Raw genomic sequence first — 21641 nt, forward strand, 5'->3', positions numbered from 1 at the left:
TTAATTATCCGCACCATTCCTCTGACTTTCTATTTGTTTTAATCTGCGCGACCACCCAAATGAATGAATAATCTGAAGAGGTCGAAACACAGAGTACAAGTGTGGGTGGTACATCTCTTGGCTTCAATCCTCTGACTTTCAAAATCTCTGCATTATCCATCAGGGTATCTGCAGGATCATATTCAAGAACAGAGGGTGCCTAGAGGAGGATAACATCGATAGAACACAGAAAAATTTATAAAAGAAGTGCATTTTGACATGATTTCTGTAACTTCAAATGAGCAACTTGCTACATTTTCCCCTCACTGACGATGTCACCGTAGGTCCTCTGAAGCTCGTCCACGAGCTTCCGCAGCGCGACACGTGACGCTCCTCCGTCGCTCACCGCTGACTTCGCGGCTCGCTGCGCCCACGCAGCCCTCGCCCGCATCTTCTTCCCGGCCTCGCCGTCGGCGTCCATCAGCTGCCTCACCTTCTCCTCGACCTCCGCCCTCCCGACGACGTCGGCCGCCGCCATGCCGCCGGCCTTCGTGCGGATCCTGACGCCGGCACCGACGACGTCCGCGACGTGCCTCGCGTTCAGGTGCTGCTCGGCGATCATCGGCCACGCCAGGACGGGCTTCCCGGCCGCCAGGCTCTCTATCACCGAGTTCCACCCGCAGTGGCTCACGAACCCTCCCACTGCCTCGTGCGCCAGGATGCTCCTCTGCGGGACCCACCTGCGGACGATCCGGCCGTTGGGCGCCACGTCCACCGGCGGCGACCACGTGTCGGACCTGACAACCCAGAGGAAGCGGTGGCCGGACTGCACTAGCCCGTGTGCTATCTCGTCGAGCTGCGCGTCGGTGATGTGGGCCTGCGTGCCGAACGACACGTAGATCACCGATCCAGGCTGCGCCGCCCTCTCGTCGAGCCAGGCAAGACAGCCCTCGGGGTCTTTTTCCTTCTCGAGCTCCGACGTGTCGCCGGCAGCGAGGAACAGCGGGCCCACGAGCCAGGCGCGGGCGCCGGGCTGGTAGAATGACTCGAGCGGCGCCACGTAGTCCTCGTCCAGCGCGGCGACGCTGTTGACCAGGACGCCCCAGCTGAGCACGTCCGAGAAGCCGACGTCGTCGATGAGGAACCGGGTCACGGGGTCCCCGGGGTCGGCCAACTTGGCCACCGCGTCGGGGACCTCGTCCGCCGTGATCGCCACGTGTTCCGGCATGCCGGGCACGTGGAACGGGGCGCCGGCCGGTCCGACGCTGGCCGCCGCCGAGTTCACGATGAGCGCCTTGCAGATGGCCATGGAGAAGCAGGACATGCCGTGGAACACGACGCGGCGGACTCCGGCGTCGGCCGCGGCGCGGCGCGTGAATCCGAGGAAGAAGTCCGAGACGAGCGCGAGCGGCGGGGACGGGAGCGACGCCAGGAACCCCGCGAAGGCGTCCCGCAGGAGCGCCGTGGCGCGCAGGAACGTCGGGTACAGGGACGGGCACGGGAGCGCGTCGGTGGACTCGACCCCCGCCGGCAGCGGCGGCAGCGACGGGAACGGGAGCTCGACGAGGCGCACCGACGGGGGCAGGCGGCCGGCGGCGAACGCGCGGTTGGCCGGGGTGGTGAGCAGGCTGACGCGGAGGTCCCTGTGGTGCGCGGCGAGGGCCGCGGCGAAGTGGAGCAGCGGGAGCATGTGGCCTTTCGCCATGAAGGGGAAGATGACGATGTGGTCGCGGCCGGCCGCCGGCGTGCCGTTGGCAGCATGGTGGTGGTGCGCTGCGGTGGCGGTCGTCGGGGCCATGGCGAGCTAAGGCGTTGCTGTGTGGTTGGGTGCTGCAGAGTTGAGTCTTGCTGGGGTGATCTAGACTGGTACAAATCTTCATGGCTTCTTATCTCTATCTTTTGGATTCTTGTGCGTATGACCAATCAAAGTTGAAGCAAATAAATGGCTGCCTGGTGGCCTGTGGCTATGCCAGATTTTTTTCATTTTCTTCACTAATGGACTCGAGCGTCGTATCAGATGCAAAGAAGATGCGCTGCATCTTTTCGCACATATCTTTTGTTTCGGGTCTGTTTTGTTGTACTCTAGTCTCTAGCTGAATTTCTGATGCGGCTGAGCACGAGTAATGGAAGGAGTGCTTTTGACCACATCAAAGCTTAAGATATATTCTCTCTGTGTCAGAATATATGTTTAGACTTTGTTTTTCAAATCAAATCTTTTAAACATTAACTTTGGATAGTAAAAAATCATAAAGATTGCTAACATAATAATGATATTAGTTGATCCATTATAAAACCAACTATAATAGGATGTACCCTTTTCTATTTAAACTTAATTATAAATTTGAAGATATAATTAGTAAAAGATGAAAATATTTGACTTTGGTCAAATCTAAAAGTTGCTATATTTTAGGATGGAGATAGCAGTATATGGTTGCTTGACCCTTGCAGCCACTGTTTACCTTCCAGTACCTTTTTTTTAGTTTAGTAACGTGCCGGCTGTTAACAATAATGTTAGCGTTTACTGACGTGTTTAATTTCTGTATAGTTTTCGTTAGTGTCCAAGCGGTTGACCGGATGCAAGCAAGCAATGCTTTTGAACGCGGAAGCTTTGATTAGTTTTGAAGATGACGACGTGGTCGCCGCCGGCCGCCGGCGTGTCGTTGGCAGCATGGTGGTGCGCTGCGGTGGCGCTGTTCAGGGCCGGCTCAATAGTTTCAGACCCTGGCGAACGCGACGCTGTGTGCCCTTTTATATTACATACGCTTTTCACTTGTATAATATAAATTTCATATATTTAGATAACGGTACAAATGAATATTGACGAGTTCTGGCACAAATCAGATAATATAAGTTAACTTATAACAACATATTATAACAGAAATTATAAGAGAGCAAAATAGACCATTAAGTTAAAATGAGAAGGATGATTAACGAAGGTCCCGTAAAACTCCTCTTACAAAATGAAGACATACGATGGTCACAAGTGTTGATTTTAGCATTAACAGATCTTTACGTTGACGAGGAATAAAAATATTTGCATAGTGAATGTATTTAACAACAAGCAAGAAAATCGGATACTAGCTAATTAACATAGGCACTAAGATACTATATTTTTGAGTCCGGATTGGCAAATAGCGGCTATGAGCAATGCAAGCATATTAATATGAACAAGTAGAAAGATAGGAATAATCGAATAGATATTGAGCTAAAATATTTGTGCGTGTACATATATATTGCTGCCGGATAATTTCGGGCTCCTAACTAAGAGCATCTCCAAATATGCTTAAAAAATAAAATCCTAAAAAATTAATTTTGAGAACTTGCTAAAAGTTACTGGGAGCCAAAAGAAAGCCCTTCACCAATAGTTCCCAAAATAAATTTAAAGCCCTTCACCAATAGTTCCCAAAATAAATTTCTTTTCTCCCACATCATAATTTGCCCCTGCCAGCTCATGAACTTTTGTACAAGATCTACCAAACGCCACGCTCTTGTTATCCTTGACGAAGCTAATCGAGATTCCATTAAAAAAAAGAAAAATCACCTTGACCAAAGCCCTGCTGCTGTGAAAAAAGAGGATGGCGTTTCCTACTTGATCTCCATCGCCTAGACTAATCAGAAGGACGCCAAGGGGAAAACACGCCGCCGTGGTCTCCGGCGAAGAAAAGTGACGTGGTCATGCGGGCAGGATCGGCGCCCAGCTGTGAACCGCCGCGAAGCGACCGAGGTGCGTGCAAACCGCGGGATTGGGCGCGCTAGCGAGGGACGCAAATCCTTCTCAGTTTGCTGCTAGTTTTAGACGTGCGAATAAATTGGGCTAAAACAGCTGTTGGAGCTGGTTTTTACTCGTTTCTTCCTGGAACAGTTTTTTAGATTTTACTTTGGACATTTTTGGAGATGCTCTAACTGGAGTTCTAGTTCTAGGCGGTCGCACTTTTGCCCTAACCCTAGAGACGGCCCTAGCGGCGCCGTTGGTGGCAGTCATCGTGGTCGTGGCCATGGCGAGCTAAGGCGTTGCTGCGGTTGGGTGCTGCAGAGTTGAAGTCTGCTTGCAGGGATGATTTATACTTGGAACAAATCTTCAAGGCCACTTCGGCTGAATTTCTAGTGGCGCTGGGCGCTGGTGGCGAGCAGTGTGATCCGGAGGTAAATCGTTTTGCCCTTAATATCAAATATGCCTGCTACTGGTCCCCTAAGAAGTAAATGGAGGGGAATAAATGCATAAACATACCGTAGTCTGATAAACTGGTCCCCTAAGAAGTATATACTCCACAGGTTAGAGAAGGTGGCCTCTTTGCAACATTGATTCTTTTTCCTCGGAGAGTATCTATCTTTATCTCTATCTATATAGCATATTCCTATACCTGTATCTATCTATATTCCATACTAATCATGGCCTCGGAAGAAATCGTTACTTTAATCAGAGAAAAATAAAAAGAATCTGACTGTTTAATCATATAATGATCTACATTAAAAGAAGGACATATTCTCCGTAGGACGTAAAAACAAGAGTCATTTTAGTATGACAAGTGGACGCAACAATTAATTAGTGCTAAATATAGCTCATAAATAGATGCAAACAATACTATTTTACCTTCTTATTAGTTGCTCATAGAATTTCTAAAATAACTTGTATTTTGGATGGATGGAGTACACGTAAACTCTAATTACACATAGTAAATTATACGTACACAATAGTAAATTAGATTTTTTTTCTTCTTCTTCTTCTGCCGATCAAAATATGGTCCAGGTGTCGAGCTACCATATATAGCATGAAAGCTTAGGACATCACGAGTCTATCTAACTCTACTAGAGAAGTGAGCCTCTCTCCCGGCTAGTAACACCCTATGTTTTGCCAATGATAAAAATTGAAATTTTAAAAATTTGCAACAGATGAAAATTTGTCTGGTTATTACGCATGAAAACACCTACTTTTGGAAAACAATTTGAAAACTTGGATCAAGTACCAACATATGTAACATTTTAGTGCTTTGAGATTTTTCTTTAGATAACTAATAACTAGAAACTTTAGCTTCAATTCGAAATCCATCTGAAATGCCTCTTTCTATTCTCTGACCTAAACCCGGCTTCCCAACTCTTTTGGCTCAATATGAATGCCCCCCTCCCCCTCCTCCCTTTCCCAGCTATTGTGAGCTGGCTATCCCATCACATCTTCGGTCCAAGACAGCCAAATTGTGTCATTACTGTGTCCTCTATGAAAGAGATGGAGAATCGATCGTCAGTGTTTTATCATCTCAGTACAGGTTTTATATATATATGTACACAGGCAGCATGTGTGGCCATCAGAAGCGGACGGCGAGAGCATGCTGAAGACTAGGCGCCAGATGTAACAGAACTGAGAGAATCGGTCTCTCTCCTAACAGCCTCGCTAACACCCCCCTCAACCATTGCATCGGCTGACCGAATGCACAGGTTGTCACGAAATTCTTCAAAGAGCGTCGTCGGAAGGCCCTTGGTCATAATGTCAGCGAATTGGTGCTGAGTAGGAACATGAAGCACCCATAGTTGCCCGAGTGTAGTCTTCTCCCGCACGAAGTGTATATCGAGCTCCACATGTTTGGTTCGTCGATGGTGCACAGGGTTCTCTGCAAGATAGACCGCCGATACGTTGTCGCAGTAGATGATGCCCGTCTTGTCCTCAAGAATGTGAAGCTCATGAAGAAGGATGCGAAGCCAACAGCACTCCGCAGCAGCATTGGCGACGCCGCGGTATTCGGCTTCGGCACTTGATCGTGAGACGGTGGCTTGGCGTTTGGATGACCAGGAGACCAATGAATCGCCGATGAAGACGCAGAATCCCAAAGTAGAACGGCGCGTATCCGGGCAGCCTGCCCAGTCCGCGTCCGTGTAGGCGACGATCGATGTCGATGGAGAGGCGAGCAGATGAACACCGTGTCGAGTCGTCCCGCGAACATACCGTAGTATCCGCTTTATCAGGGCCCAATGAACATCATGGGGCGCATGCAAGCTCCGGGCGTGTTAGTGTAAGATACTGCAATGCACCGGCCATGCTTCGGTAGTGCGTGGCGTCATCGACGGGATGGCCGCCGCTGGATGATAGCTTGGGCTTGTTGTCAACCGGAGTGGCAGCAGGCTTGCAGTTTGTCATCCCAACGCGTTCGAGGATGTCCTCGGCGTACTATTGATGGTGAAGGAAGAAGCCCGTGGATGTGCGACGAACTTGGATGCCGAGGAACTAGTGTAGTAGCCCGAGATCCTTCATGGAAAATTCAGCGTGAAGTCGGCGAATGATGTCCTGCAGGAGCTTTGCTGAGGACGCCGTGAGGACAATATCGTTGACGTAGAGGAGGAGCCACGCCATGTTGGATCTCCGTTTGTACACGAAGAGGGAGCTGTCCGAGACCGTCGAAGTGAAGCCCATCGTGCGCAGGTGGCCGGCAAATTGTTGATAACAGGCGTGGGGAGCTTGGCGAAGACCGTATAGAGACTTGACGAGGAGGCATACATGATTGGGCTTGTCGGGGTCGATGAAGCCGGCCGGCTGCTGGCAGTACACGCGTTCTTGGAGCTCGCCGTGCAAGAACGCGTTCTTGACTTCCAGTTGGTGGACAGGACACTGACGGGTTGCGGCGACGGTGAGCACAGTGCGGATCGTTGCGGGTTTCACCACAGGCGAGAAGGTTTGATCAAAATCAACCCCAGGTCGTTGATTGAACCCGCGAACGACCCAGCGAGCTTTTCGCCGTTCCAATGTGCCATCAGGATGGAGTTTGTTGCGGTAGATCCATTTTCCGCTGATGACGTGCGCTCCAGGAGGTCATGGTACCAGTGTCCACGTGCGATTCCTCTGGAGGGCGTCAAATTCATCCTGCATGGCGGCATGCCAATTTGGATCACGGAGCGCGGACGAACGCTGCTGGGCACGTCATGGTCCTTGGGCACCATCGCGACTTGAGCGTAGCGTGGGTTCGGCTTGTGAATGCCTGCCCATGGACACGTGACCATGGGATGTCCGGGTGGCGTTGCTGGCGAGCTGGGCGAAGCCGGAGCTTTCGGTGAGGTCATCGCAGCGGGTTGAGGTGGAGACTGTGCCGGTGTCGCGGCTGGGGATGCAGTTGATAGAGGAAGCAGGTGCGGGCGGTGAGGGCGTTGGGGCCGGTGTTCTGGAGGCTAGAGCCGGCTGTTGAACCGGTGTTGAGCTCGTCGCTGGTGTGGGAGCAGTGACGTCGTTGCTTGACGACGGAGGCAGCTGGACCGTGGGCGCGGCGTGGCGACGGCGCACGCCATGGTGTGGACGGCGTGGTGGCGGTGCCAGAACAAGGTCGACGACAGGTGTAGTCACGGCTGCCGGTGGTGATGCCGATGTAGCGTCTTTGAACGGGAACTGCTGCTCATCAAAATAGACATGACGGGACACAATGACCCTGTGTGTGTTAGGATTATAGCACTTATATCCTTTCGTGTCCTTGGGGTATCCTAGGAACACGCAAGCAGCGGATCATGGTGCCAATTTGTGAGCAGAAGTAGCAGCAAGACTGCGATAGCAGAGGCAGCCAAAGACCCGTAGGTGATCGTAGTTGGCTGGCCGGCCGTAGAGGAGCTCGTGAGGGGTGGTGTTGCGCCGTGGCCGACATGGACGTCGGTTAAGAACATGCGTCGCGGTGGCGAGAGCGTCCCGCCAGAACGTTGGTGGAACGTGGGCATGGAAGAGGAGAGCGTGTACACTGTCATTGAGAGTGCGTAGAACGCGTTCAGCTCGACCATTCTGTTGTGAGGTGTATGGACAAGTGAGACTAAGGATGATGCCATGCGTGGTGAGGAATGAGCGCAAGGCATGGTTGTCAAACTCCTTGCCGTTATCAGTTTGGAAGCTGCGGATCGGGGTGCGAAATTGTGTCTGCACATAAGCATGGAAGCATAGAATTGTTGCCAGAACGTTAGACTTGTTTCGTAAGGGGAAGGTCCATGCATAATGCGTACGATCATCAATCAAAACAAGATAAAAACGGTAGCCTAAATTGCTTACAATGGGTGATGTCCAAACATCACAGTGGATCAACTCAAAAGGAGATGCTGCAACTTTATTTGAGCTGGCAAATGGGAGGCGAACGTGCTTGCCAATTCTGCAGGCATGGCACGTGTGCTTTTCCACTCGCGAGCAGGAAAAATCAAACTGACGAAGCAAACTGGAGAGGGATGCATTGCCCAGGTGTCCCAGACGAGCATGCCATAGAGCTGATGTTGTGTCGGCATGGAGGTTGAATGGAGTGGATCCGGTGCCAGGGCGCAGAGGGTAGAGGTCACCGGAAGAATTACATCAGAGGAGAACCGTTCTCATTTGCAGATCCTTGATTGAGAAGCCAAATGCATCAAATTCCACAGTGACAGGATTGTCACGACTTAGAGCTCGAACAGATATAAGGTTCTTAATCAGAGAGGGGCAAACAAGAACGTTCTTGAGATGTAAAGGTGCAGCGGAAGTATTAAATGAAACATGGCCTTTATGTGTGACAGGTAAAGGAGCTCCACTGCCGATGATAACATGAGATGAATTAGGAGGAACAAGGTGGCTAGCAAGAATACCATTGTTAGTGGACATGTGAGAGGATGCCCCTGTGTCGAAAAACCATTCACCGCCGCCGGCGTAGTTGGTGTTGTGGGAGGGTTGTGGGAGGGCTACCCGTTGATGGCGGCGGGGAGCTCGGGCAGCGCGACCTGTCCCTGCTGGATCATGCTAGGGAAGGCCGAGCCGGCGTTGGACGCCATCATGGCGTGCGGAGCAGGAGCGCCGAGACGAGTGCCGATGACACCAATGGGCGGGGGCACCATTGTGGCATGGGCCAAGCTTGGACAACGCCCGTCCAGGGATTGTACGCCAGCCCCCACGACGGGAAGGAATGGCCGGCCGGCTGCTGGGGTGCGGCTGTGCTAGTGTTGTTGCGGTTCCGGCCATCCGACTGCTTGTGCTTCTTTTTGCGGTCGGAGCCGGACTTGGATGGGGAGAACGTGGCCGGTGCAGAGGTTGTTGATGATGCCTGCTTGTACTTGCCACCGGTGGTCGATGAAGAACCGGCAGCGACAAGAGCAGTGGCGGCCTCCATCTTGTGAGTAAGTTCCAGGTACTGTTCTTCCTGAAGAAGGAAGGAACGCGCGTACAAGAATGTTGGTGGAGGGTTCGTAGTACTAATGATGCCAAGAGAAGAGCGAAATTTGGAGTTGACGCCACGCAGCATGTTGACGATGAGTTCCATGTCGGAGATGGGGTGGCCGACGACGTTGAGCGTGTCGGCGAGTTTCTTGAGCTTGCCGCAGTACTCGGAGACTCTCATGTCCCCCTATACATAGTCTTGAGGAAAGTCTTGAAGGGCGAACACAGCGCGCTGAATGGCGTTGTTCAGGAAAAGGCCGCGGATCGACTGCTACAGAGAGTAGGCGGTGGTGCGGCGCTTGAAGACCATGGTGCGAAGATCCGTGGTTAGGGTGGTGTAGAGCCATGCAGTGGTCGATCTGAGTCCACTCGACGTCGTAGATGCGCGCGGGGGCGTCGACGGTGCCGTCGACGTGGTCCATGATGCCGAACTTCTGGAACATCAGCTCGAAGAAGGTGCTCCAAGCGGAGTAGTTGGAGTCTTGAAGATCCAAGATCTCTGGCACATGGGTGCGGATGTTGACGAGCTGGCCCATGGAGGTGGCAACGGGCGCAGGAGCAGGAGCGTGGAAGGGGTTGAGATCCTAAGCAGCAGAGGCGTCGGAGGAAGAAGGGCTAGAAGCCATGGCGTGAGAATAGGATCGAGACTAAGTTGATACCATGAAAGAGATGGAGAATCGATCGGCAGTGTATTTATCATCTCAGTACAGGTTTTATACATATATACATACAGCATGCGTGGCCATTAGAAGAGGACGGCGAGAGCATGCTGAAAACTAGACGCTAGATGTAACAGAACCGAGAGAATCGGTCTCTCTCCTAACAGCCTCGCTAACACTCTACATATGTGATTCATGTCTCCTTCAAGCGCTCGACACAGACATGATCACAAGAAGGCCTCGCAGGTCAAAGCTACCCCTACCTCTGGCCACCACATCTCCTGTTGCCACTATCTTCCCATGTAAACCACCCCCCTCCCCCAGACCCCACTCGAGGGAGATACTTAACCATTGAGCCTTTTCCTGACGCCTATAAATACACCATCACCGCACCTCCACGCCTCCAATGTCATGCGCCCTCTCCACCCAAGCTCCCTTCCTTCTCTATTCTCCTCCCTCTTCAGGGCGAAACCTAGGATTTAGAGCACAACTGGCTGCCATCGGGCCCTCTCTCCAACGAGCTCCAGGTCAGTCTCTCCCTCTCCTCAGCCCTCTCTCTCTCTCTCTCTCTCTCTCTCTCTCTCTCTCTCTCTCTCTCTCTCTCTCCCACCTTCCTCTCTCTCCAAGCTGCCCCGAGCTCCCATGGCTACCAACGTGGGAGACCATATCCGCCTGTAAAAGTCGTTGCGCTTTGTGTTTTCTAGGTGGTTGTCATGGTGATTTTTTATCGGCTTTGTTCACGTGGAAGGGGTTCAGCATTGAGGATGCCATTGCCGGAGATGTCAAGTTATCCCTAGAGACATGGATTTGCTTGTGGTCTAGTGACATGGCGGGCGCTTCCGTTGTGCTGCACTCCTATATCGATGCAGCCTTCATGCTTAACATGGTGGTGGTTCCCTCCAGAACAATGATGAGGCCCGTCACCTCCACCAGAAATAATTCCCATCTACAAGATTAATTTGAACAAAGGTTTTCATGGTTCCGTTTCTTTTAGTTTCTTTTCACTGGTCATTGCAATCATCTATTTTGGTTGATGGATTGCATGCAGATAAGTTCTTTTTCTATATGGTAATTTTAAAACCTTGTGTGATTCACTCAAGCAAACGTCGACTTCGCCACCTCTATATTTAGTTATTTACTGATCCTCAAGTACATACTCCTAAATATATATGCGTGCATTATATTTGTTTAAGTGCATTTACTTTTTTAGTGTCGCTAGCTCTCATATTCGGTCGGTCACCTGAGGGCACCCTAGTATAGTGGCAAAACGAGACCAGTTTTTCTCTCTCTTATTTGGAGCATCGCTTTTTTGAGTTTTTTTTTCCACTACAGTACCCGATATCCAGTTGCAAAATGCAAGCACTGAGGAAAGCACTGTCATCGATACCCACTCCATCCAGTTAATAAAATAATATTATCTATTTACATGATCGTTGGGCTAATTCAACCACCAACAATCATCACGGCCGACCATTGCTTCAAAAAACCACAATATATATACACATATTACCACCTCCACGCACACCACTACTAACCACAACTCTACTAAAAAACCAGCCATTGAAATGGAGAAGTCCTCTCCTAGAAGATCACAAATCTGCTCAACTCCTCACTCTTTGATTCAGATCCACAAGTCTACTACCAGCTTAGAGCTTCCTTTTTTAATTCATGGAAAAACAACTCGTGACTACATTTTCCTAATTTGGAGACCTTTATCTGTCAACCGTTTGACCACCGGCTGCCATCTTCAACTCTTGTTCCCTCCTTTTTCCGAGGCCGAGGCTTCCACATGTCTCTGTTGGTGGCGATCCAGCCGTTTTACCCGCCATTTTCCTCTCCTCTCCCTTCATCCATCGGAGAGGAGAGATGCAGCTCGCGAGCACCTCTGAATTCTGACCTCCCAAAGCTGCTGCGATCAACCCAAGCCAAGGAAAATCAGGTGACGACGCCGCATGGCTCCGCTCCTGCGGCAGCTGGCCGCGCTGCTGCTCGCGGCGTCCGCAGCCGCGGCCGGCGGCGACACCGTGGAGGTCGGCGTCAACTGGGGCTCGCAGCTCTCGCACCCGCTGCTGCCGGATTCGGTGGTGAAGATGCTCAAGGCGAACGGGATCGCTAGGGTCAAGATGTTCGACGCGGACCCCTGGCCCGTCGGCGCGCTCGTCGACTCCGGCATCGAGGTCATGCTCGGCATCCCCAACGACATGCTCGAGACGATGAACAGCTACGGCAACGCGGAGGATTGGGTCAAGGAGAACGTCACCGCCTACGGCGACAAGCTCAAGCTCAAGTACGTACATTTGCCTCGCATCTCAACCTCTTTAGGAATAGGAAGCCATTCATGGCCTCGAATTGCTTGGTTTCCAATGCAATGGAGAATCGAGTAATTAACGTTTGATCGAGCAGGTATGTGGCAGTGGGAAATGAGCCTTTCCTCAAGGCCTACAACGGATCATTCATGAAGACGACATTTCCGGCGCTGAAGAACGTCCAGAAGGCACTGGACGAGGCCGGCGTCGGCAACAAAGTGAAGGCGGTCGTCCCGCTCAACGCCGACGTCTACGTGTCCCCCGACGACAAGCCTTCCTCCGGCGCGTTCCGGCCGGACATCAACGACCTCATGACCGACATGGTGAAGTTCCTGCACGACCACGGAGCGCCCTTCGTCGTCAACATCTACCCCTTCCTCAGCCTGTACCAGAGCGACGACTTCCCCTTCGAGTTCGCCTTCTTCGACGGCGGCAGGAACATCCAGGACAAGGGCGGCGTCAGCTACTCCAACGTGTTCGACGCCAACTACGACACGCTCGTGAACGCGCTGAAGAAGGCCGGCGTGCCCAACCTCAAGGTCATCGTCGGCGAGGCCGGCTGGCCCACCGACGGCAACAAGAACGCCAACCTCAAGCTGGCGCGCCGCTTCTACGACGGCCTCCTGAAGAAGCTGTCAAAGAACGACGGCACCCCGGTGCGGCCGGGCAAGATGGAGGTCTACCTGTTCGGCCTCTTCGACGAGGACATGAAGAGCATCGCGCCGGGCAACTTCGAGCGGCACTGGGGCATCTTCACCTACGACGGCAAGCCCAAGTTCCCGATGGACCTGACGGGGCAGGGCCACGACAAGCTCCTCTCCCCGGTGCCGGACGTGCAGTACCTCCCGCACCAGTGGTGCGTGTTCGACGACGGCGCCAAGGACAAGGCGAAGCTGCCGGGCAACATCCAGTACGCGTGCGCCAGCGGCGACTGCACGGCGCTCGGCTACGGCTGCTCCTGCAACGGGCTGGACGAGAAGAGCAACATCTCCTACGCCTTCAACATGTACTTCCAGATGCAGGACCAGGACGTGCGCGCCTGCGACTTCGACGGGCTCGCCAAGATCACCGAAAAGAACGCCTCGGCGCGCGGATGCCTGTTCCCGATCCAGGTCCTCAGCGCCGGCGCCCGGGCGGCGCCGGGGATCGGGTGGGCGGCGGCGATCATGGCCTTGGCCGTGATGATGTTCGTGTAGAGTGGCGTTCGTGTGACTTCGTGTGTAGAAATTCCGTTTGTGTATCTACGTGAAAAAACACTATATATCGAGTTTGAGACGCATGAACTGTTCCTCGGCCGGCAATGTCCAGTGTTGCCTCATGGCCTCTCTCAGAGTTCTAGCGTAAGTGCATCGGACCAGAGCGTGGATTGCATATTCTTTCTCCACTCCACAAATTTTGCACACATTCTATGTTCATCCGCCTTTTATTGACCACTAGCCTATCAACCCGTGCTCCCGCACGAATTAATTATAATTAATATAGAAATAAAGTTTATAGCTAATAATTATAATTATCCATGCCCTCTTTCATCTATTAAATATTCTAACCCATACTCTAAAATACATATTTATCATTATCTAGTTGCTTCATTTTGCATCACAGCTCCACCTGTATTTGATATATATTTAATTGAACCATTTGTTTGCGATTTGATATTCTTATCTCTTCCATCATATATGAATATATGGTGACACATATCGTAGGTAGTATTTTTATATAAGCAATAACATAAATAATATATTAATAATGATAGAAATAGTAATTTAGAATTCTATATTTGTGCACTTTAATATTTTATTATAATTATATAATTTAGATTCAGATTTAGGGGTTACTTTAACCTTAATAATAACATAATTGGATAAATTATATGCAAATTTAGAGAGTTATTTGCATTATTTTTATAGTGGCATAGGCGGGTAATTTACATGAAGATTAGGGGGTTACTTTAGTCTATTTTTATAATAGCATAGGTGGGTAATTTATTTGAAGATATTGATCCAATAATTATTATGATTAGAGTTGTCGGATTGATGGCCGGATATTTCTGATTTTTGTGAGAATTTCTAAAGATTTCTCTATTGTTTTAGAGTGTCCACCTAAGATCCTAGGTGGTTTCACGTGGAGGTTTCAAAAGAAGCCTCTGATAGTAAGATTGTCACCAGTTCCTTCTGGACTGTGCGATCGGTAGCTTCGACTCGAGTATGCAGTCCATAATATTGGCCTGCCTTCCTGTTCCATCGACGAGGACTGTCGGCCACCCTTCAAAGAAGGTGGAGGCTTCACATTGGATGATGAGAAAATTCTCTATTTGACACTGCCAAATAGGGAATTTAGTGTTAAATAAGAAATTCTAAAATGTCAAATAGAGAATTTTCTTTCGAAGGATTGTCTGATCCGGGTGGAGTTATGGATGACCCCCATCCATAGAGTTCAAGAAGACACGAGGAGAATGGGATGATGAAGATGGTGTTGGCTAAGTTAATGAGGAGGACAATAGTAAGGGCGCGTAAGCACACACACACACACAGAGAGAGAGAGAGAGAGAGAGAGAGAGAGAGAGAGAGAGACCTGAAGCTATTGGGGCCTTGGTGTAGATCGGACAGGTACCGATGTCAGTGCGTGCCTTGAGAAGCATGCAGACGGCCTAAAAAAGTGACGATTCAGATGATGCATAGCATTATCGTGAAGCTTTCATCGAGGCGAAGCTAGTCATGTGAAGAAGTCAGGTCTGCCCAGTGCACCGATAAAAAATAATTGAAAAGATTTACCTCTAGTAGGTTTTTGGGTTTTGTATTCATTTCTGATTGAATTTTTGGCTCAATGCACTTCAATTTTGGACTTTGGGTAGGTTGGGTCACTCACATCTGCGTGATTGAGGGTTTAACTAGTGTTAGAGAGCCTTCTAAAAAAAATAGTGTTAGAGAGGGAAAGGCTCTCGCTCTCTACATTTCTGTCATCCAATACTTTGTTTAGCTAGAAGTAGCTTGTAACCACGCATCTTAGGGTAATACTAGGATCAATTTTTGTGCAAAGTTTTCCTTCCCAAACAGGATCTTACACTACTTCCGACTGACAAAAAGGGCGCCTGAAAACTCCACATGTGCGTGACGACCTCTACCGATTCAGGTTACTTTACTCTGATATTCATGCTAGAGTGCAAAACAAACAATTGTCCGGCTGCCATTCTACAATGATGCAAATGACCCATGAGACTCATGATACTGAAACGGAAGCTAGCTGCTACTTACACGTGAGAAAACTGCTCTCTCGCCACCTGCCGTTGAAATGACCGGAGCAAGACACAAGCGAGACCCATGACCATGAGAGGGCATGCATGCATGACCCCTTGCCACAATTAGGGGGAGAGTCTCCTAGAGGGGAGGGAGGCCTTCCTTTAATTCCTTCCACTTCCTGCCGACTGCTAATTTCCTGGACGCCATGCATATATCCATCTAGGGCGGCAAGCCATTGCCATTCTTTCAACCTCGCCGTGCCGTAGTTCATCGATCGATCTCGTTCAGACACGCGCCGATCGATCGAATCCGTCGTCCGATCATCAGCTCCCACGCACTGCTGCGCTGATCTGTTGCCTGCATCGTCTCCGCCATGAACGACCTCTTCTCGTCGAACTCGTTCAAGAAGTATGCGGACGCGAGCCCGGCGCCGTCGGCGGGCGACATGGAGACCGGCGGCGAGAGCGTGGTGAACCTGGACAAGTTCTTCGAGGAAGTGGAGGCCGTGAAGGAGGACATGAAAGGGCTGGAGGGCATGTTCAAGCGCCTCCAGTCCACCAACGAGGAGACCAAGACGGCGCACGACGCCCGCACCGTCAAGTCCCTCCGCGCCCGCATGGACAAGGACGTCGAGCAGGTGCTCCGCCGCGCCAAGGCCGTCAAGGGCAAGCTCGAGGAGCTCGACCGCTCCAACGCCACCTCGCGCAAGGTGCCCGGCTGCGGCCCGGGCTCCTCCACTGACCGCACCCGCACGTCCGTCGTCGCCGGCCTCGGCAAGAAGCTCAAGGACCTCATGGACGACTTCCAGGTACGAACGGACAGCGCTGATCGATCTGTTCACGACCATCGTCCGGCCAACTGCAGAACGCACTTGACACGGAAAATGGACTCTCGTAATGCAGGGGCTGAGGGCGAGGATGGCGGCGGAGTACAAGGAGACGGTAGCGCGGCGGTACTACACGGTGACGGGGGAGAAGCCGGAGGACAGCACGATCGAGGCGCTCATCTCGTCGGGGGAGAGCGAGTCCTTCCTGCAGAAGGCCATCCAGGAGCAAGGGCGCGGGCAGGTGATGGACACCATCTCGGAGATCCAGGAGCGGCACGAGGCCGTGAAGGACATCGAGCGCAGCCTCATGGACCTGCACCAGGTGTTCCTCGACATGGCCGCCCTCGTCGAGGCGCAGGGCCACCAGCTCAACGACATCGAGAGCCACGTCGCGCACGCCAGCTCCTTCGTGCGCCGGGGCACCGTCGAGCTGGAGACCGCGCGCGAGTACCAGAAGAGCAGCCGCAAGTGGATGTGCATCGCTGTCCTCGCCGGCATCCTGCTCGTCGCCGTCCTCATCCTGCCCGTGCTCGTCAACCTGCGCATCTTGACGCTCCCCACCAAACGATGATTCGTCTCATCGATCTCCGCACAATGTCGGAGATTCTCTTCTTGTTGTTGTTCTTGTCTCGCTCTTTACACGTGCTTCGTAATTTTACCAAGGATTTCCGTTTCTTGTTTTTCGTCAGGTCTGTACCATTTTGTCTGTCTTTTCTTGGTAGAAGTAGCAGTTGATTTTCAGAAGACATGCATGTACTACTTGATTGAGATGGCATGCATGCATGGGCGTGAAAGCTGTGAATTACAGTAATTGTAACAGTTTCAGTAATTTGAAATCGAAGCCAATAGGTGTGGATGATCGATCAGCTTTGTCTAAAAAATTTGGAAAGTGGATTCTAATGGGAATTGTTATGTTCTACTGTCCTCTGCAAGCTTCCTACGAAATTTGCATATTTATCTATTGCTTGATCAAGTGGATCTCATACCAAATAAACAATTACCGTTGTTCGAATGATAAATTCATCCCGACGTCACCAGTTATATTCTTCATGGAATTATTTAAATGCAATGTATCAGTTCCAGAGTACAGAATGTTTAAGAGAAATATAAGAAATACCCACGTCTGACGGCTCCTAGCTTCCTGCACAAAAATGAATATCTTTACACACATACAACTGGTGCGCCCATCATAGCCTTTCACCAAAAGGCACCAGTGGTCTAGTGGTAGAATAGTACCCTGCCACGGTACAGACCCGGGTTCGATTCCCGGCTGGTGCAGGCTTTTTTTTTTGCTCCCCTTGGCATGTTAGAGACCTATCAGCTATCGCTGTTGCTACCCTAGTACCCTTGTTGCTTCACAAAGCAGCTCACCCCAATGCAGGGAGGCCACATATGGACCTAATGCTATCAACAATGGAGTTTATCTGCGAGTGTGATGACATGGTCCCAGCAAACTTCAAATGTTTCGGTGCTTCAGCTCGATCGAAGTAGAAAGCTCCTGGCGATAACTTCTCCTTAGGTTGCAACGCCAACCAAACCACAGTATCAGCTCCTTCGTCATTCGATCTCAGGTTTCCAGACAATCTGAAATGATATGTTGGACCAAGAGTTATATTATCACAGTATTGGCAGATTAATATCACCAAGCATAAAATTTCAACATGAACACTGCGGAGAGAAAATCATACTTCTCTGAAAATCCCGGCAAGCTCTTGGCAACTCCAGGTGTGTCAGCCCATCCAGGGTGCATGGAGTAGAAACCAACCCCCTTGTATTTCTCAGCCCACCATTCAGTGAGTGCGACCTGAGAGAAGTTACATGAGCACGTTAATTCCTATGTTTCACAAAAGACATGGCATGATAGAATGCATCATTCAATCTGGATAAACCTGAATTCTTTTGTTTCGAGCATATTGTAGTGTCCCGTCGAAGTTTCCTTCGCTGAACTGAAGATTTTAAAAATGAGAAAGATATAAAATGGTGTACACCAGTGTGAAAGCAAACTGACATTATCACATTACAGGAAGTGAAAAGGAGTTCTTTCAAATGCTTGTCATTTTCAGTAACAAACTGACATATTCCACTACTTCTGCCCTTGCAGGCATTGGATGAGGAAAATAGTGGCTTTCCTACTAAGGTGTCCACAACTTATAGAACTAGTTCACTTTCAGTGATAAAAGTATAAAACAGTCCAGAATCTGGCAGCTCTACCAAATAGTACAGCTTCGAAATGTAACTGATGTCTGGATTTGCAGCTATTGGCTACTTTTTCCCAACTTTACCATATTTACATTTCTCCTAGATCTTTTGAGGAAATATAGCAGGTGCTCTGCTCTTGCATTAATAGTGGGAGAGAGAAGTCAAATATTTTCCTTTTTTTTCCTAGAACTTTTTCCTAGATCAAAGAACTTAAAAAATAACAACTTACCTGTAAGTCCTTGTTCAGTGGCTCAGTGTACATGCCTCCTGATGCAACTGTGATGACACGAGCATCTGGTGCTGCTTTCTCCAATAATGGCATCACTAGTTCTGTTAAAGTGTATGTTGCTGCCACATTGACAGCAAAATTGAGCTCCAACCTGTTGCAAAAAGGGAAAAAGAAAGAAGAGCTTATATTTTGAATGATAAATTATTCATAGCATATATGAACGTATATGCTGGTTGCAAATAGCCAAAGGGAACAAGAAAGGAGCATGATATGCTTACCCTTCTGCTGTAGTCTCACGCTTGTGCTCCAGTAAGCCAGCATTGTTTACCTAGATGATAAATTATCTAGTCATAGTTTTATTCCATCATTTGGTTTATCCAATTTAGATAATATTTACAGAAACATAAAAATTGAAAGCGATAAGGAAGAAGAAAAAACTGCAGTTTGCTTGAAACAGCAATACTCACAAGGACATGGAGCGGTTTATCCATTGAAGTGAACTTTGTTGCAAATGATTTGACTTCATTGATAGATGAAAGGTCACATATCTGTCACATGATAATAGCTTCAAGAGTTATTTTCTGATAACTAGTGCACATCATCATGAAGAGTTGAATTTTCCAAACATGTAGGGGAATCAGTAAGCATCATACCTCCAGATGAACATTTTCATTGCCAGTTTTGGATCTTATTTGATTGAGAGCAGCCTCTCCTCTCTCCTTGCTACGACAGAGCATATAGACAGTAGCACCACTAGAACAACAAACCAATGTTTTATAAGACACCACATATCGAAATCGGTAGATTTACCCCTTTCATTCAGCACAAATCATCACATTAAAACAAGGAATAGGTCCATACTGTGAAGCCAAACCCTCAGCTGTAGCAAAACCTATGCCAGAATTTGCTCCAGTCACCAGGCAGTTTTTCCCATCCAACCGGATCTGCATATCTTCCTCTCTGAATTTCTTGGCATGTTCCCTGTGACATGAAAGGCACTTCAGTGTCAGTCTGATCATGACAAAGAAAGAAATGTGTTGTGATGTCAAAAGTTACGAAATTTGGTCCCATTTTTTAGGAGCAAGTGCAGAATTGTGAATCACATAACCTTGCAGACAGCATTTGGTCCCATTTTTTACGAGCAAAATTTTCTGATCCTACCTACTCCACATAACCCCTTCAATTACAGTTGCAAAACGATTGGGGCTTCTCTGCTGATAATTAAACTAAACAGCTAGTGCTATACAGAAATTAGGAACCCCAAGGGATACTCAGCTTACCCCTCTTGTGCTAAATTCCATTTAAGGAACAATCGACTCGACTCCGACAAAGGCTGGACCGCTGGAATTGCAAGAAACTAGCATTCGACAGCAAGAAACGCAGTCGCACTAAAATTGCGCAAGCTGCAGGAAAGAGGAGGATTCAGGAGGCGATTGAGGGGCGGAATCAGGCTTACAGGAAACCGGATTTGGTGAATTGGGTGAAGCCGTAGAGCCCAAACGACGCCGTCCTCCATGCCTACACCCCCGGAAACACAATCCACGCGAATCAATCACCCACGCATACAAGCAACCGGAGCAAAATCCATGGCTGCTCCCCCATTATCTGTTGGATTAACAACGATTGGAGGCACAGAGATCACACCTTCTGGATAAACATCTTCGCCTTCCCCCTCCCCCTCTCCTCCCGCCCTCTCTTCTTCCGCGCCAAGAAACTTTGCTTTGTCCCCGGGCCAGGCGCCTGTTCTTCGCAGCACTCCACAGCTTCCTTCTTCGTTCCTGAGCCTTCTCGAAGCGGGGACGCAGGAGGGTCAAGGACCCGCCTCGGTGGCCGATCCTGCGCCGCTCGAGACTGCAGAGCCAGGCCGTCGCCTCCGCTCTCCGGTCTCCGGCCGCGTGCCGTGATGCTGCTACCGCTGCGCTGACACAGGCCCCAGATGGGCCGGGCACCGTTCGGACAGGCTCGCTCTCTTCCCCGAGATTTTGGGTCTCGTTTTAGTTGGGCCAGGCCGGGTTGCCCATCGTTGGGCCAGGACAGCTGGCGAAGGGATGCGGGCCGAGCTTTCGGAGATTTGGGTGTGGGCCTGCTTGGTCTGTTGGATTTCTGAGGCGCTTGGAATTTGTCCCGCAGCAAGACCCACCTCTATCTGATATGGGCAGTGGGCCTCTGGGCTGTCCAGCTGACTAGGTCCACCAATGTTGTAGATCGACAGTGCTCAGCCATGGGCTTAAGGATAATTAGCAGCGCGTAAGCAGGATCAGGTGCTCTCACTCGAGTAAGAGTGTTTCACCATCGAGCAAGATCAGAGTAGAGGACTGTAGGGCTACCCGTGCCTAGCTAGTACAGTACGAACTACAGCAAGCATTCACACACCGTTGACTAGATGTTCATACCTCACCTCCTGTTTCTGCATCGTGAACGGCGGATCCCTGCTCCCAGTCCAGCGACGGCGTGTTTGTGACTCCGATGCGCATACACTTCAGCAGAGAACAAAACGCATCACGCAGTATGCTGCTGGATTGGTGGCATCGGTATCCTAAGCTGACGGTACGGTCAGAGGCAGCGGCAACAGTAGGGTTTGGGGCTCCATGCCCGGCCGGCCGGACGACGGAGCCGCAGCCATCAACCGGTAGCCTGTCCGCGATCCGCAAACGGCCGGACGGGACGAGCGAGCCCCATGCATTTCCTCACCGCGCCCGAAGCCGCGCAAAAAGCCAAGTAGATACAGATGCCCGCTCGACGCCCAGTTGATCACGGAAGCCCATGCTTGCGGAGCTTAACCGCTTAAACTAGCTGCCCCAGTTAGGAGGGAATACCTATGGGGTCGAGCCAAGCTTCTAAATAGCCAGCTACAGTCACCTCTATAATTTTTAGAAGAGAAGAAACTTAGAATATCTATGTTTTAGCTCTAAAAGGCTAAATCCGCTAATAGCCGGCTGTATCCCGCTATAGCCACTAAATTAAGGGTTATTTAGCCAGCTAAACCATATAATTGATCTTTTTTTATTGTTAGTTTAGTTTGAACTTTATCATCTACAAAACTTAGTATTTCATCAATGATGTAACGAGGGTACGAAGCC

The 21641-nt window shown here is 50.1% G+C and overlaps 5 protein-coding genes and 1 non-coding gene across 6 annotated transcripts; 3 read left to right on the top strand and 3 right to left on the bottom strand.

The window, feature by feature from the left end:
* Positions 1-1844, bottom strand: LOC112889503 (UDP-glycosyltransferase 90A2-like). Its single transcript, XM_025956190.1, has one exon. It carries the CDS (start codon positions 1775-1777, stop codon positions 290-292), a length of 1488 nt encoding a protein of 495 aa, XP_025811975.1. The 5' UTR covers positions 1778-1844; the 3' UTR covers positions 1-289.
* Positions 1845-8723: 6879 nt separating this feature from the next.
* On the bottom strand, positions 8724-9642 carry LOC112890298. The gene is made up of 2 exons (XM_025957212.1): positions 9382-9642; positions 8724-9293 (listed from the first exon to the last, which is right to left on the bottom strand). Exons 1-2 carry the CDS (start codon positions 9640-9642, stop codon positions 8724-8726), a joined length of 831 nt encoding a protein of 276 aa, XP_025812997.1.
* Positions 9643-11717: 2075 nt separating this feature from the next.
* On the top strand, positions 11718-13267 carry LOC112890255 (glucan endo-1,3-beta-glucosidase 8-like). Its single transcript, XM_025957160.1, has 2 exons — positions 11718-12052; positions 12169-13267. Exons 1-2 carry the CDS (start codon positions 11718-11720, stop codon positions 13265-13267), a joined length of 1434 nt encoding a protein of 477 aa, XP_025812945.1.
* A 2413-nt stretch (positions 13268-15680) lies between these two features.
* On the top strand, positions 15681-16704 carry LOC112890299 (syntaxin-124-like). Its single transcript, XM_025957213.1, has 2 exons — positions 15681-16115; positions 16210-16704. Exons 1-2 carry the CDS (start codon positions 15681-15683, stop codon positions 16702-16704), a joined length of 930 nt encoding a protein of 309 aa, XP_025812998.1.
* Positions 16705-17145: 441 nt separating this feature from the next.
* Positions 17146-20445, bottom strand: LOC112888382 (dehydrogenase/reductase SDR family member 12). The gene is made up of 10 exons (XM_025954587.1): positions 20206-20445; positions 20018-20079; positions 19423-19542; positions 19215-19314; positions 19029-19109; positions 18840-18889; positions 18562-18712; positions 18023-18079; positions 17822-17937; positions 17146-17717 (listed from the first exon to the last, which is right to left on the bottom strand). Exons 1-10 carry the CDS (start codon positions 20218-20220, stop codon positions 17501-17503), a joined length of 969 nt encoding a protein of 322 aa, XP_025810372.1. The 5' UTR covers positions 20221-20445; the 3' UTR covers positions 17146-17500.
* TRNAG-GCC lies at positions 17341-17411 on the top strand. Its single transcript has one exon. It is a non-coding gene; the product is annotated as a tRNA-Gly (tRNA).
* Positions 20446-21641: the final 1196 nt, after the last annotated feature.

The sequence above is a fragment of the Panicum hallii genome, chromosome 4 (assembly GCF_002211085.1).
Source record: "Panicum hallii strain FIL2 chromosome 4, PHallii_v3.1, whole genome shotgun sequence".
In the NCBI taxonomy this organism is placed as follows: Eukaryota; Viridiplantae; Streptophyta; class Magnoliopsida; order Poales; family Poaceae; genus Panicum; species Panicum hallii.